Raw genomic sequence first — 15,449 nt, 5'->3', positions numbered from 1 at the left:
CAAAGATTCATAGAGCCCTTCAATTTGATCAAAAGCCCTACATGAAAACGTTTATTGACACCTTTGTCGGTAAACATTCACAAGCGAAAACGAAGGTTGAAAAAGAAGTCTATAGACTCATTTTGAACTCAGCCTTCGGTAAAATGTACGAAAGCGTATGAAAAAGAAGTCGCTGTGGCATTGTAACCAATCCCAAAGATTGTGCTTGAATAATTGCCGATCCAAACTTCACATCGTTCACAGTCATAGACTCTAATATGGTGGTCCTGCATCGTAAGAAAAGAAACATTATTTTAAATAAAAATATTGCAGACGGGACTGCAATAACGGAAATATCAAAAAAACTTATGTTGTCATTTTATTATAATGTATGAAAGGTACAATGGCCGATTGCGGGACAAGTCCAAGTGTATTAGGGGGACACTGATTCACTCCTGTTAAAAGTTAAACCTGAAAATTTGTTGAATGATTTGGAAAACGGAGAGTACATTAGCTGACGAATGGACTACACCAACTGGAATGAATCCCTCTATCCAGAGCTATTGAAACGCTAGGCCCCAAATGATAATATTAAAATCTGAAACGGAAAGCGATCTGATATACAGTGATGTATTTTCTGGGCCGAAGGTATACTGTGTGGAATGGCACAACAAGGATATCAAAAAAGTTTGCAAGGGGTGCCTACACATTTTATAAAAAATAATTTCAATATGAGTGTATATAGAAAGTGTGTGGAACGTAGTTTAGTCCCAAGAGGGAAAGTCATGGCGATTCACTCATTACAATTTAAAAACTACACAGGTAGAGTTGAGAGAAACGCCATGTCGGCCATAACAGACAAAGCTTATGTACTTTAGGATGGTGTGAAGATACTACCACACGGTAACTATCTAATTTCAGACACAGTTGAATCTGTAGAATATAAAAAACAACTCGGTCTGGAAAAATTAACTTAAATTCTTTAAAAGTACAAGGTGGGTGGTGGGTGGATTTTTTTCTTTGTATCAAAATCAATAAATTTTCAATATGTGCGTGCAAGGCAAAGCAGTTGCTTCTTCATCATAATTTTCGGTATACAGAGTTATTTAATGTTCCCGGCCCGGCCCTGGCCCACCGCAGCGGGCCTGCCCCGCCTCCCGGCCGCCACAGCGGTCGCCTCGGCCGTCGGCCACCGCAGCAGCCACCCCCTGGGGGCTGAGGGGGACCCCAATGCTTTTTTTGTAAATGAAAAAGTGATATTGTTTTAAGTGTATTTTTTTCATAGTACCTATTTAAAATAAATGTTGTAAATTTTTGTTATAAATAAATAAAAAACTGTATTTATTAAATATAAAGTACTTTTTTCCTAGTGCCTATTTCTAATAAATGTTTATGTTTATCTTTTCTTATAAATAAGTAAAAAAATCTTAACTGTATTTTTTGTTTAAAGTGCTGTTTTCTTATTGCATTGTTTATAAAGTGCTACTCTTATGTTAAAAATAAAAGAAAACATGATTCTTTATAGATTTTGTCATTCTTATTCTTGAACGGCGTAGTAGCAGGGAAATTATTTAGTCATTAAACATCTATAGTCTACAGTTAGTTGTATATGAGCTGTTGAAGGGAACGGCAATATGTATCAATTCAAAACACCATTCAGATCGTTTCTGTGTGGTCCATCCATGTCAGGCAAAACGACACTCTTAACTAAAATAATTAAAATGTGATAAAATGTTTATGGAAAAACCTAAAAAATCTATTATTGCTACAGTATTTGTCAAGAGTCATACGATAAAATAAAAGCAATTGCTATATCGGGCATGCAGATAGAATTCATACAGGTACTTGATGTTTTCGACACTACTGAGCCAAACTCTTAGCTGATTATTGACGATTTAGCTGAATCCATTGAACAATGCTCCCAGGAAATGCTACAGTTATTTACCGTTCACTCTTAACATGAACAGATTTCCTTTACTCTAGCTCTACACAATCCCTTTCATCAAAGCAAATGTATGCGAACACTTGCTTTGAACTGTACCTACTATATCATCTACAGAGTTGTTCGTGATTCTAGCACGCTAATGACTCTCAATAGACAAATATACCCCGGCGTCCCCAAGTTTCTACTTTCATCGTACAATCAGGCAACTAGTAATCCCTACGGCTACATCCTATTGGATCTTAATCAAAATACACCCGAGGATTTACGTGTAGTCACAGATATTTTGACAATGAAATTACAGTATATCTCCCCGTCAACAGTAAAAAAGGTTATTAGTTGGCATCATGACACTGAAGAAGCTATATGAAAATACACATTTATTTTCCGTTCTAAGTGCTTCAAAACCCCCCACAAAGTGATATCTGCACTTTGTTTAAATTTAACCGAGGGCAATGTTCAACTGCCAGAAGTAGTTAAGCAACGGGCAAAGCAAGATCGTTCCATTGTAGGTGCATTGGCTTGTAAAAAGATAGCAAAAATTTTAAAAGGAAACGTCTTCTTCAAAGCGGGCAGTAGCTTTTTTACACTTTTACTGCCAATAATTGCAGGACTTGTAAACTGGTTTATCTAGATGGCTAAACCCTATAAATTGACTCCAATAAAACTAGCTCTTTCACCCCTGGAACACTTTGAGGACAATCTGAGTAAGTTCATTGACAATGAGGATGATAAAAAACTACTTTTACTTCAAGATGCACTCTACCGAGTGGACAAACATAAGCCCTATCGTGAGAGAGCTAGTGGCAATGTGAGTGTCATTGATCACAAAAAAAAACCTCACCTCAGGAATCTTCTTCTGCTGCTGCTGGAACACAAATAAAGAAGGAGGAATTGGATTCAATAGTGTCGAGCATTGGAAATCTAATTCCACACTCATATCGTGAACAATGTAAAAGACTCATAACATGGAAAGCGGTCAAGATCATATTCAAGTTGATAGCAATGGGAAAGAGATTATAATTCAAGGCAAGAGCTATAATCTATTTGATTTAATCTATGATATGGTTATAAATCGTAGAGGACTTTTATCATTTGACAGTCATCTATACAACTTTCTAAATACATTAAATTTCCCCTAAAGCCTTATTAGCAAGAAGCAAGTTCTAAAAAAATTGAATAAACATACTCCTTCCTCGTCATCAGCATCAACAACATTAAAACATGAAGAAGAAGAAGAAGAAGATTTTAAATCAATCTTGGAAAATACTAGCACACCAAGTGGAAACATTGATTTGACGTTGAGGAGGAGGAGCACACCGCTGATAGGCAGACAATAGCGAAGACGTATGGATATAAACTCAACGTCATCACGACCACCTTCCGCTAGTATAAAAAAGAGTAGTGGACGTTACACTACGCGTTTACATTCAAAATGGATGAAGTTTTGAAACGTGTTTATGAAAATATTGGTGAAGTGGGAAGTTTTTAGTTCCCCCACCACTCTTTCCAAAGTCACTGATGTTCACACTAAAAGCGTACAAGATTATCTACAAAATGAATCAAGTTGCACTCTACATAGAAATCATAGACTTCGTTCTAATCATTATCGAAAAACTAAAGCCTTTTTCCCCCTACATATAATACAAGCAGATCTCTTAAACCTAGATGAGATTCAAAGGAGTCACAAAACACCGTAGGCTAAAAGTACATTCTACTTGCAATCAGTGTTTTTAGTCGCTATGCATATGCATGATTTTTATGTAACATTTATGTCCAACGTCTCCGATCCTGTCTACAATGACTTGAATAAAACAAGTGATTTCTGGACGAAACTCTCTCCCGCCATCAATTTCGACGGTGCGTATGAAGTGGCTCTTGTCGACTGTGTTCTCAAAAATACCTGTGATATCCCGAGTAAGGATCGAAAATATGCTATAAACATTAGATCCCGTGATTGGCCACCAACCGTTAGTGAACAACCTAAAAATCAAAAGATCAATTGGTTGGATTATCCGTGTGTTGAATCACCATACGAGAAGCTCAGCTGTATGAATAATTTGTGTCGTTCTATCAATAAAAGACTTTCCGCTCTTAAAAAAGAGGCCTTTAATTTCAACTATTCAAAGGAAGAGTGGAGGATATAAATTAGCTCACCCATTGCCAATGAAAAGGTTATTCTCAATGATAATCTAAAAGATGTTCTTGGCTTTAAACTCAATATAATCAATGGTAAAAGTACCGGAAGCTCTAATCTTCTTTTTGCTGAATATCCACCAGCCTTCTCCTAGGACACTGGTATATTTCTGTATGCCTCATTTGTTGAAACATCCATATTTGGCAATAGCAATGTCCCTTTGCTTAGAGTTCTTAAACGAAAAACCAATCAAGATCACATTTATCATTATAATATAAAACACCTTCACTATATCCCCGTAAACACTTCATATTTGAAACTCTGTCAGTTAACATTAAGAACTGAATTAGGTGATCCTCTAGCAATATCAAAAGGTTTGGTTGTGATTACATGTCATTTTCGACCAATCGTCACTGCCTAAGATGAACAATACAAGAACTCAATTTGTCTGTCGTGATATCGACTGCTATGTTGGTGCTCCGTGTCCTGGTCAAATAGATAATGGATTGGACTATTACAAAGGGCGTACTACAGTGTCTGGCTATGGTCTTGGTAGCTAGTTTGCTAGGCTATTTCGTTCTGCACTACCCCTTGCCAGAAAATATCTTGTACCTGCTTTATCAAATTTCGCTGCCTCAACACTACAGGACTGGGGGTCGGGTAAAAATTTCAACGAGAGTCTTAAAGAAAATATTAGATCTTTAGCAAGAGCCGTTGGTGAGCAATTAAAATCTCAGCAAAACATGGAAGGGATTAAAAAGGGTACGTGGTCGTCATTCACTCATCAGTCTCAACCCAGGTGGGAAGCGAAGGACATCAACAACGACTTTGAGGAATAAAACGAAGAAGAGAGAAGAAAAAGATTGTTAGATCAAAGAAGGATTTCTTCTCTTAAGATGACCTATTTCCCCCACAAAGAATCGCATCCATCAATCAGCTCCTCGTTGAATCTATTCAATGCTGAAAATGTTGATGTGAGCGTCAAGTACCGTTACTATGAACAATTTCATCCTCAACAACCCCTCTCGGAAAATATACACTTTCAGATATTTTCCAATGAAGACTATCTCATTGATTTATCATCACCATTAATTGATTTAAATGTTGCGGTGAAAAAAAAGTCAGACAATACAACTCCCACTGCTACCGATGGTCTGTCCTATGAAAACTGTATCCTACACAACCTATTCAAACAAATTAATGTATTTACTAATGAAACATTGGCGAGCACTAGCAATAATTTATCCAACTATGCAAGCTACATACAATTTATGATGATAACCCCAAAAGCATATAAGGAGCTGAGAGGTCGGGCACTGGGCTATGAATTTAGATCAGGTGTTGATACTGACGGTGAGTTAACTGCTGCAGTGACCCAGGAGTATCATCTAGTTGGAGAATTAAATCTTGAGATATTCAATGTATCCCAATGGTTACCCCCCAATGTCAAGATTGACATAAAGTTGCAACTAGCACCATCGAATTTCATTTTGAGGAAAACACTTGCTGCAGCACCTGATGCAAATGTCATTATCACTTAGGCAATTCTTCATGTTCTAAAACAACAGGTTATGAGTTCTGTTGCATTGGCAGTGGAAAAGCTAAGAGCCAATAATAACAACATTAAACCTATTGTCCCCCATACGATCACTAATCCACGATACATTGCCACTGGGTCTCGCAGTTATACCGATTCATCATTTATCAATGGAGAAATCCCATCAAAACTCGCTTTGGCCTTTATGAAGAGTTCCAGGGCCGTTGGATCCTGGACTGCACCCCCCATGATTTTAATTCTTTTTTTTGGTGTATCTAGCCTTGTGTGCAAAGTGAATGGAATCCCACTATACACTTTATCATTTGATAAAAAATCTTACAGAACTCTCTATGAGCTGACCATGCAACCCCTAGATCATGAGTCACAACTATATGAAAATGGAATAACCGATTAATTGTTTTCAAAAAATCATGGTGTAATTGCTTTGGACCTGTCTGGCACCCAGGATATTATTATAGTACGAACGGGGAATGTACGTTTAGAGTGCACATTTGCCAATGCTTTGACTGAGAGTATAATGCTAATATCATTGAGTCAGTTTGAAGCCTATTGTGAAATCACCCGCGACAGCAGTGTTTTACTAGACCTAGCACCATGAAAACAAAATAATCAGCGTATTTAATATGGATTTATACATGTCCCAGTACAAGTCCTATTGCATACCATCGGACTTATACCGATCTCGCAGTTGTACCGATTCATCATTTATCAATGGAGAAATCCCATCAAAACTCGCTTTGGCCTTTATGAAGAGTGCCAGTGCCGTTGGATCCTGGACTGCATCCCCTCATAATTTTAATTCTTTTTTTGGTCTATCTAGCCTTGCGTGCAAACTGAATGGAATCCCACTATACACTCTATCATTTGATAAAAAATCCTACATAATTCTCTATGAGTTTACCATGCAACCCCTACATCATGATTCACAACTATTTGAAAATGGAATAACCGATTCATTGTTTTCAAAAAATCATGGTGTAATTGTTTTGGACCTGTCTGGCACCCAGGATATTAGTATAGTACGAACAAGGAATGTACGTTTAGATTGCATATTTGCCAATGCCTTGACTGAGAGTACCACGCTAATATCATTGAGTCAATTTGAAACCTATTGGGAAATCACACCTGACGGTAGTGTTTTACTACACCTAGCACCATGAACACAAACCAAATAATCAGCGTATTTAATATGGATTTATACATGTCCCAGTACAAGTTCTATTGCATACCATCGAACTTCATTGGAAACATTCGATGTGTTAACTATACTCTAATCATTGATAATAGCAGTCCATCGAGTTTGAAGACAGGTAATTGGCTACGCATCTTTCAAACAGCGAAGAATATCGAATGTTTTGATCCTTTTGGCCTATCATATAAATTCTACACTCCACACATCAACAACTATATTGAGAGTAGTAGGAAAACTATTATTCAAAATCAGAGGAGAGTACAGGACTTAACGACTAAAACATGCGGCTTTCATGCATTACTCTTTTTCATGTTCAGATGTCGTGGCTATACCTACAAGCAGTTTTTTAACATTTACGTTGACTTTCCTCGATTAAACGAATTCGTAGTGGGAAATGTGCTTTCAAGGGTGTTAAATATTGATTATAGTGCCCTGCGAACAAAATTTTCAAAAATGTACGTAATATGATTTATTAATCAAAACAATGTATACAAATAATAAAAACGACTGTTCTACTCTTTAAATTTCTTCTTCTACTACGTGTAGGAATTTGTCAAAAACAACTAATACAGGTAGATTATCTGAATTAACTGTATGCTGATCCTTATGTGCTGCAATGTCAGGGTCACATTTTCTACAGTATAATGTAACTTCACTCTTATCATATCTCTTTGTATAGTCAATAATACTATTCTCATTCGTTTTATAAAATTCGCATGTTTCAATTTAATTATTTGAAGCAATGTCACATACAGTGTCCTCAAATGGAAAATCACTTTCTTTAACAGTTAAATAAAATTCAAAAGGCTCGTCATTATATCAACTATTGCCTTTAAAGCGATGATGTAGAAATCAATTTATCCTGTAGATCAAGCGGTCTAATCATAAACCTGTTTTATCCTTCCACAACAATTTAGAGCCACGACGATACCAGTCTCCTAGCAATAAAATAAAATCACGCTTAGGATTCTTCCCAATCATACTAGGGTATGCATTCTCCCACAGATTACATTTATCATAGAGGCAATTAGAGCATAGGTGTCCTCTATGATGAAAGTCACACACCCCTCCAAGACGGGAATTACAACCTTTAATTTGTACGGCATATCCTCTATGCAATTTATACGGGCTGCATAATTGGCATTTTTCATCATACACATCAATCATTGTATAATTCTCAAATGATTACCAGATTCCCAGTGTATACATGCATAGTGGACATATATAGAACATTTTTCATGTGTTGACACTCTCACCGCCAAAATGAAACTGAGCTACGATCAACAAATTGAGTGGGAGAGGGAGAGACAGGAGTAAATCCTCCTTGAACAACTTCTTTCTCATGAAAAAAGTCTTAAATTTCTAAGCTAGGGTGTGTTTAAAAGCAAATCCACTATATAATTTTGTCTTGTGATTAATATGTCAATAAATTTTGTAAATGCCTTTGGACCACGACGTAAAAGCTTCATGCAATAGTCTAATGACGGAGAATCAGTTTTCATTATATCGACAAGCATTCCCTGAGAAAATATCTTCCTTTGAACTGATAACTGCAGAAAATCATCATCTAGAATCAAATGTTTTTCCATAAACACTAGATTCCCTATGATTTTCTCCTTCTCAAATCTATCCATTTATTAGAGTCCTAACACTCTCACAATCAACTTCCGACTAACCAGGATTCTTTTTCTACTCTAAAAAGTATATGCTAACCTACTATAGAAAAAAATATCTTCGATTTAGAAACAATTTTATCGAGTACAATTACAACAATAATAATGACTGATTCAATTTATTCCCCTCGATATATTTCATTAGTGTATCTAAAGCAGCTTGAAGTCTATTTATATGCACAATAAGCAGTTTAACTGCAAAGCATAATTGCTCCTCCAATATAAATTTGCTCAATGATATCACATATCTTGCATACATATCGTCCCATTCAAGGCTTAGTCTACATCCTCGTGTAATTTCCACTGCCACGTTTGGTACTCTCGCCATTGTATCATTGCTGCTACCTGCTCCACTATTAAGATCCAATAGTGTAAACGTACCTCACATTTTTTATGCTAATATCGTCTCAAATAATAATAAAACGTTCTCTCTCTTAATTGAATTTTCTTACTAGTATAAACTACACTGAAAATCACCCCTTATATTTGAATCCGATTATTATACTAATGAAGTTGCCGTATATGGAGCGCCCTCTGTATCTGATCTCTCTGATTAGCCCAGAAAATAGGTGTTGGCTCAGAAACCTGTCCGCTCGCTTTATACGATCTCCTCCCTGGTTCCAAATACAACTTGCTTGGTCACTTTATGCAATCCGCCATCCGCTTTATGCAACATCCCCTGAAACCTTATACAAGCTTACTACTCACAGTGACTATGGAAAAGAATGCTAAATACTTACAATACGCTGGGGGTGCATCTTTGTGTTGCATCTTATTCAACTTTGTCAATATCCCAAAGCGTCCTAAAAAATAGAAAAAAAGTAACTTTGTAACACACTAAAACACGGTTAAATGTAAATGTGATTTTTTAAACCATTCTTTTCTGGCTTGAAAACTGTGGTGTCAGTTCGTGAATTTTGTTGTTCTTGTTTGTTTTTTTTTGGGGGGGGGGGGTATCTTTCAAAATCCATCAGGAGGAAGGAGGATTTGTTGGATTTTAAATATTATCAACGAAAATACCAAAAAAGGCATTTTCAATGGAAATACACCCGAAAAGGGATTTTTCTAGACAGGGGAGAGGGGATTAAAAAGGAGCACCTGACCTCTGCCCCCCTTTATTGACTCTACTGCTTACACAAAAATTTTATTGTTTCAGATAAAAAAAAATGCTTCAATGCTTGAGCTTACGACCTGAGATTCAAAAAGCCCCAAATAACAATGCTCTAATCCATAAGAATCGGTTTTATCTGGCCAATAGAAATTGTATTTTTGAAATTTGGTTTGATTTTCTTTCCTTTTTAGATGCAAATATGTGCGTTCGAAGGGATGTAAAAAAATTAAAATATTTCTAAATTTTAAATCCTATTTCTGAACAAGCTTGAATCTTTCCCCATAAAATTTTCTCTTAGTAATATAATTCTCGGATGGTATCTGAAATGGATAGATCTGAAATTAACAAATTTAGTTATATAAGTACTGAGTCCTTGCAGTACAAGTTACCGACGTGAGCTTGTCTCGTAATCCCATGTTTCACAGGGAATACAAGTTTTAAATTAAAACCAGCACTGTATTTTCTCTTGTTTAATCTGCTGTTTGAATAATGCACTTTTTTCGATTTGTCTTCCAAGAAACTCTCCTCCAACTTCCACTTCAAATTTCACTGCACCAAATTTTTTCACAGGAAGAGAAAAATAGAGAGCAACGTTTCTGAGCAGGTGCAAACATTTGGCAAGCCCCCTTTTTTGGCGAGCTGGTTCCTTCTCAAGAATTAAATAAAAAACAAGGTTTTTTAACTGAAAGTAAGAAGCGACATTAAAACTTAAAACGAACAGAAATTATTCCGTAAATGAAAGGGGCTGTCCCCTCCTCAACGCCTTGCTCTTTACGCTAAAGGTTTGATTTTTGTTTCAGTTATTTAAAAATGACTCCTGAATCACAAAGACTGTTAAATTAGAATAATAAACTCTTTTCAAACTTAATTAAAATTGAGGAGAGGCAACTCGCCTTATATACGTAATATTTTCTGTTCGTTTTAAGTTTTAATGTTGCTCCTTAATTTCCGTTGAAAAACACTTGTTTTTTTTATTTAATTTCTGACCTTTTTTAAATAATGCTTGGAAATCCAGCGCCCCTTCATGAAAATCTCCATCCCCCATAAAAATTCCTCCATAGAAAGATTCTCCCACGTAACTTTTCCATAGAAAGATTCTCCCACGTAACTTTCCTGTCAACCCCCCCCCCCCATCATAAATAAAACCCTGAAAACATCTGTAAACTTCCCAATAACCAATATTATATGCAAATAATGGGGAAGTTCACAAATTGCAACCCAGCCCCCGGAGACAGTGGGGGATTAAGTCATCCTTAAAGACAAAGTTATTACATTTTTCGACTATGCTGAACAAAATGGTTATCTCAAAATTTTGATCAGGTGACTTTGGGAAAAATGAGCGTGGGAGGGGGCCTAGTTATCCTCCATTTTTGGTAACTTAAAAAGGACACTATAACTTTAAATTTCCGTTTAAATGAGCCCTCTCGCGATATTCTATGACCACTGGGTCGATACGATCGACCCTGGGAAGAAAAAAAAACAAAAAAAAAACAAATAAACACTCATCCGTGATCTTTCTTCTGGCGAAAACTACAAAATTCCACATTTTTGCAGACAGGAGCTTGAAACTTCTACAGTAGGGTTCTCTGATACGCTGAATCTGATGTGTCATTTTCATTAAGATTCTATGACTGTTATGGGGTTTTCCCTCGAAAATAATGCAAATTTGTCAGGCTCGCAACTTTTAATGGGTAACTAAGCTTGATGAAACTTATGTATTTGAAATAATCAAAAAATCCGATTCTTTTGATGTATCTATTTGTATCAAAATTCCGCTTTTTAGAGTTTCGATTACTATTGAGCCGGGTCACTCCTTACTTGCAATTTGTTACCACGAACTGTTTGATCTTCATGTGCTTCAGAGCCAGAACACAATAGAGGAGTGCCCAGTTACCTTCATTACCAATAGAATAGAGGGATTTAAAACTGCTCAAAATTTTGTAGTGCAGCACTAAATACTTTTGAGCTCCTCAAAGCAGCCTTGGCTAACAGATAAAATGTCGGTTTCCTTCTACTATTGCCTAGTTCAACCAGTGTGAACACTATCATAGGCAGCGCAATAGCGCTGCCTAAGTAAAGAACGATGTTGGCGCAATGTATTATTTTTTTTCTTGGTTTTAGACCAGGGCACTTCGTATCGAAGGAGCTGTCATAGAAACTTCGAAAAGGGCTCATTCAACTGGAAATCGAAGGGACTAGTGTCTTTTTTAAAAGTCGAAAGTAATTGGAGGGCAACCAACCCCCCTCATACGCCCATCATTACGCCAAACACATCCAGTCAAAATTTCGAGATAGCGATTTTGTTCAACATAGTTTAAAAGTCTGAAAATTATGTCTTTAAGGATGACAACCCCTCACAGCCCTCAGGGAAAGGGTTGTAAGTTATGCCCTGGGGGCATGTAAGGTTTTTATAAAAAAGGGTGGTCGTACAAGCTTCGGAGGGGTCTCATTGGATTGATAATCATAAATTCTAGAGTTCTTTGTAAGAGTCAAAGTTATCGGAGGGCAAATACCCCTCCCCCCCCCACACACACAAACCTCGTATTTTCCTGAAATGTATCTGATAGAAATTTTGAGATAGCCACTTTATAACCCTTAGAGGAGTCTCATTTGGATGAAAATTGGAAGTTCTAGTTTCCTTTTAAGAATCTAAAGTGACAGAGGGCAACAAGCCCCCCCCCCCTTTGAATACGTCTCTTTTCCCCAAACGAATCTGATTAAAATTTTTCGATAGCAATTTTGTTCATAATAATTCAAAGAACATATAATAATGCCTCTAGGGTTGACATAACCCCCCAGTGCCCTTCGGATTTGGTGTAAATCTTGCCCTGGGGACATATATGGTTTTTATGGAATGGGTGGTCGTATAAGCTTCATATGTGGCTCATTTGATTTGAACTAGGGAATTTTAGTGCCCTTTTTAAGAGTCAAAACTTCAGAGCAGCCAGCTCCCCCACGCCCATCATTTCGCTAAAAACATCCATTCAAAATTTGGAGATAACAGTTTTGCTCATTGTAGTTGAAGGGTATGAAAATTATGTCTTGTAGGAAGACACCCCCGCCCCCACAGCTCTCAGGGCAAGGATTGTAAGCTATGCCCTGGGGACATATAAGGTTTTTATAGAAATTATGGTCGTATATACTTTAGAGAGAACTCATTGTATTGTGAATCAGAATTTCTAGTGCCGTTTTTAAGAGTAAAAGTGATCAGAGGGCAAATACCCCCCCTCCCCACACGTCGTGTTTTCCCAAAATGTATCCAATAGAAATTTTGAGACAGTCATTTTATTCAAAATTGTCCAAAGACCATATAACAAGGCTTTTGGGGTTGATACAAATTACCAAAGCCTGGGGGAAGGTCCTAAGTAATGACTCGGGGGAATTTATGGTGTTTATGGAAGGGTGGTTGTTTAACTTTAGAGGAGGCTCATTCGGTGGAAAACTGGAAGTTATTGCTCCCTTTTAAGAGTCAAAATTTATGGAGGGTAACTGGCCCCCTCCCTGAAAACCCCTCTTTTCACCAAACGCATCTGCTTGAAATTGTGAGCTATTGATTTTATTCAAAATATTCCAAAGAGCATATAACAGTGCATCTAGGGTTGACAAAACCCCTCAGCACCCTGGGGATAGGGTTAGTTATGCCCTGGGAAGATATAAGGTTTTTATGTAATGGGCGGTCGTATAAACTTCAGACGGGGCTTATTTGATTTGAAATTGGAAGCTATAGTGCCCTTTATTAAGAATCAAAAGTAATTTGAGAGCAACTACCCCCCCCCCCCACACCGATCTTTTTCCCAAACACCTCCAATCAAAACTTGGAGATAGCAGTTTTGTTCACCGTAGTTGAAGGGTGCGGAAATTATGTCTGTGAGGGAGACCATCCTCCCATAGCTCTCAGGGCAAAGGTTATTCAAAGGGTTGTAGGTTGTTCCCTGAGGGCATGTAAGGTTTTATTGAAAGGGTGGGCGTATATACTTTTGATGGGACTCATTGGATTGGTGATCAGAACTTTTAATGCCCTTTTTAAGAGTAAAAGTAATCAAAGGGCAGTAACTCCCCCCCCAAACATCGTGTTTTCCCGAAATTGCATCCAGTAGAAATTTTTAGACGGTCATTTTATTCAAAATAGTCCAAAGATAATATAACAAGGCTTTCAGGGTGGATACAAACTACCAAAGCCTGGAAGCGAAGGTTGTACGTTACGCCCCGGGGGCATTTCAGGGTTTCATGTAAGGGATGGTTGTTCAGCTTTAAAGGAGGCTCCATTGGTGGAAAACTGGAAGTTCAAGTTCCCTTTTGAGAGTCAAAAGTGATTGAGGGCAACTAGCCCAGTGCCCAGGGGATAGGGTTGTAAATTATGCCCTGGGGGCATATAAGGTTTTTATAGAATGGGCGGTCGTATAAACCTCAGATGGGGCTCATTTGATTTGAAACTTGAAGGTATAGTGACCTTTTTAAGAGGCAAAGTTAATTTGAGTGCAACCAGCCCCCCCCCCACACACACATATCATTTCTCCAAACACCTCCAATCAAAACTTGGAGATAGTAGTCTTTGTTCATTGTAGTTGAAGGGTCTGGAAATTATGTCTGTAAGGAAGACACCCCCCCCTCCAGAACTCTCAGGACAAGGGTTGTAAGTTATTCCCTGGGGGCAATATAAGGTTTTTATAGAAAGGGTGGTCATATAAGCTTTGGAGGGGACTCACTAGATAGGTAATCAGAAGCTTTAGTGCCATTTTTAAGAGTCAACGTGAGCAGAGCGCAGCTACCCCCCACAAACGTCGCGTTTTCCCGAGATTAATTTTAAAAAAAAACTTTTTCCGCAAAATAAGTTTTTCAGAGAAAAGTAAAGAACTCCATTAAACAAAAAATGAGCAAAAATAAAATCAAATAATCTACCAAGCGTGAAACTGCCACAAATAATCATCGATAAATAAATGAAACCCAAAACGAACAGAAATTACAATAAATAACCGAGTCAAACTCAAAACGAGCAGAAATTCAAATGAGTTTGGCTCAAAACCCCTATGCCTTCCCAAGGTAGAACATAATTTGCACTTTACTGAAAAAACATAATTTTTTTTACTTTTATAACTTTAATAAATCAAAAAATATTAACATTTTGATTACTAAATTTCAGTATATGTATATTAAACTGACAATGCACATTCATTTGTATTCTTTACTTAGGCAGCGCAATTGTGCTGCCTAAAAGAAAAGATAGAGATATGCATGTTTGATTTCTACTTTCCCAAAAGACGAAGGGCATTAAGATGAATCTTTCAGGGAACGTTGAGGAGAGTGTTGAACTAAATCAAATCATGTTATGTCAAAACGAGCAGAAATGAACATAAGTTGGGCGCAAAACCCCTATGCTTTCCCAAGGCCAGAACACAATTTGCACTTTGCTGAAAAAATACAAATGAATGTGCATTGTCAGTTTAATATACATATACTAATATTTAGTAATTATAATGTTAATATTATTTGATTTATTAAAGTTATAAAAGTAAAAACACTTATATTTTTTCAATAAAGTGCAAATTTTGTTCTAGCCTTGGGAAGTCATAAGGGTTCTGCCCCCAACTCATGTTAATTTCTACTCTTTTTGAGTTTGATACTGTCATTTATTATAATTTCTGTGCGTTTTGAATTTGATTTATTTATTGATGCTGGCTTGTGGTAGTTTCATGCTTGGTAGATTTTTTTATTTTGTTTTTGCTAATTTTTGGTTTAATGTAGTTCTTTACTCTTCTTTGAAAAACTTATTTTGTGGAAAAAGTTTTTTTTAAATTAATAGTTGAAAAAACTTGTTTTTTTTTTAATAACTCACAAAGAACAGAAGTTGTGGCCGAAA

General features: G+C 36.9%; 1 protein-coding gene across 1 annotated transcript in view; it reads right to left on the bottom strand.

The window, feature by feature from the left end:
• Nucleotides 1-15,449, bottom strand: part of LOC148954341 (uncharacterized) — an 85,514-nt gene that overhangs the window by 65,284 nt on the left and 4,781 nt on the right. Inside the window, exon 2 of the mRNA XM_089087046.1 lies at nt 9,222-9,284. Coding sequence (XP_088943172.1) covers nt 9,222-9,252 — 31 coding nt within the window. The 5' untranslated portion in view covers nt 9,253-9,284. The remainder of the gene's footprint in view (nt 1-9,221; nt 9,285-15,449) is intronic.

Source organism: Artemia sp. Qi Xiang Cuo, chromosome 3 (assembly GCF_049724085.1).
Source record: "Artemia sp. Qi Xiang Cuo chromosome 3, ASM4972408v1, whole genome shotgun sequence".
Lineage (NCBI taxonomy): Eukaryota > Metazoa > Arthropoda > Branchiopoda > Anostraca > Artemiidae > Artemia > Artemia sp. Qi Xiang Cuo.
This window is presented reverse-complemented; position numbering and strand designations above follow the sequence as displayed.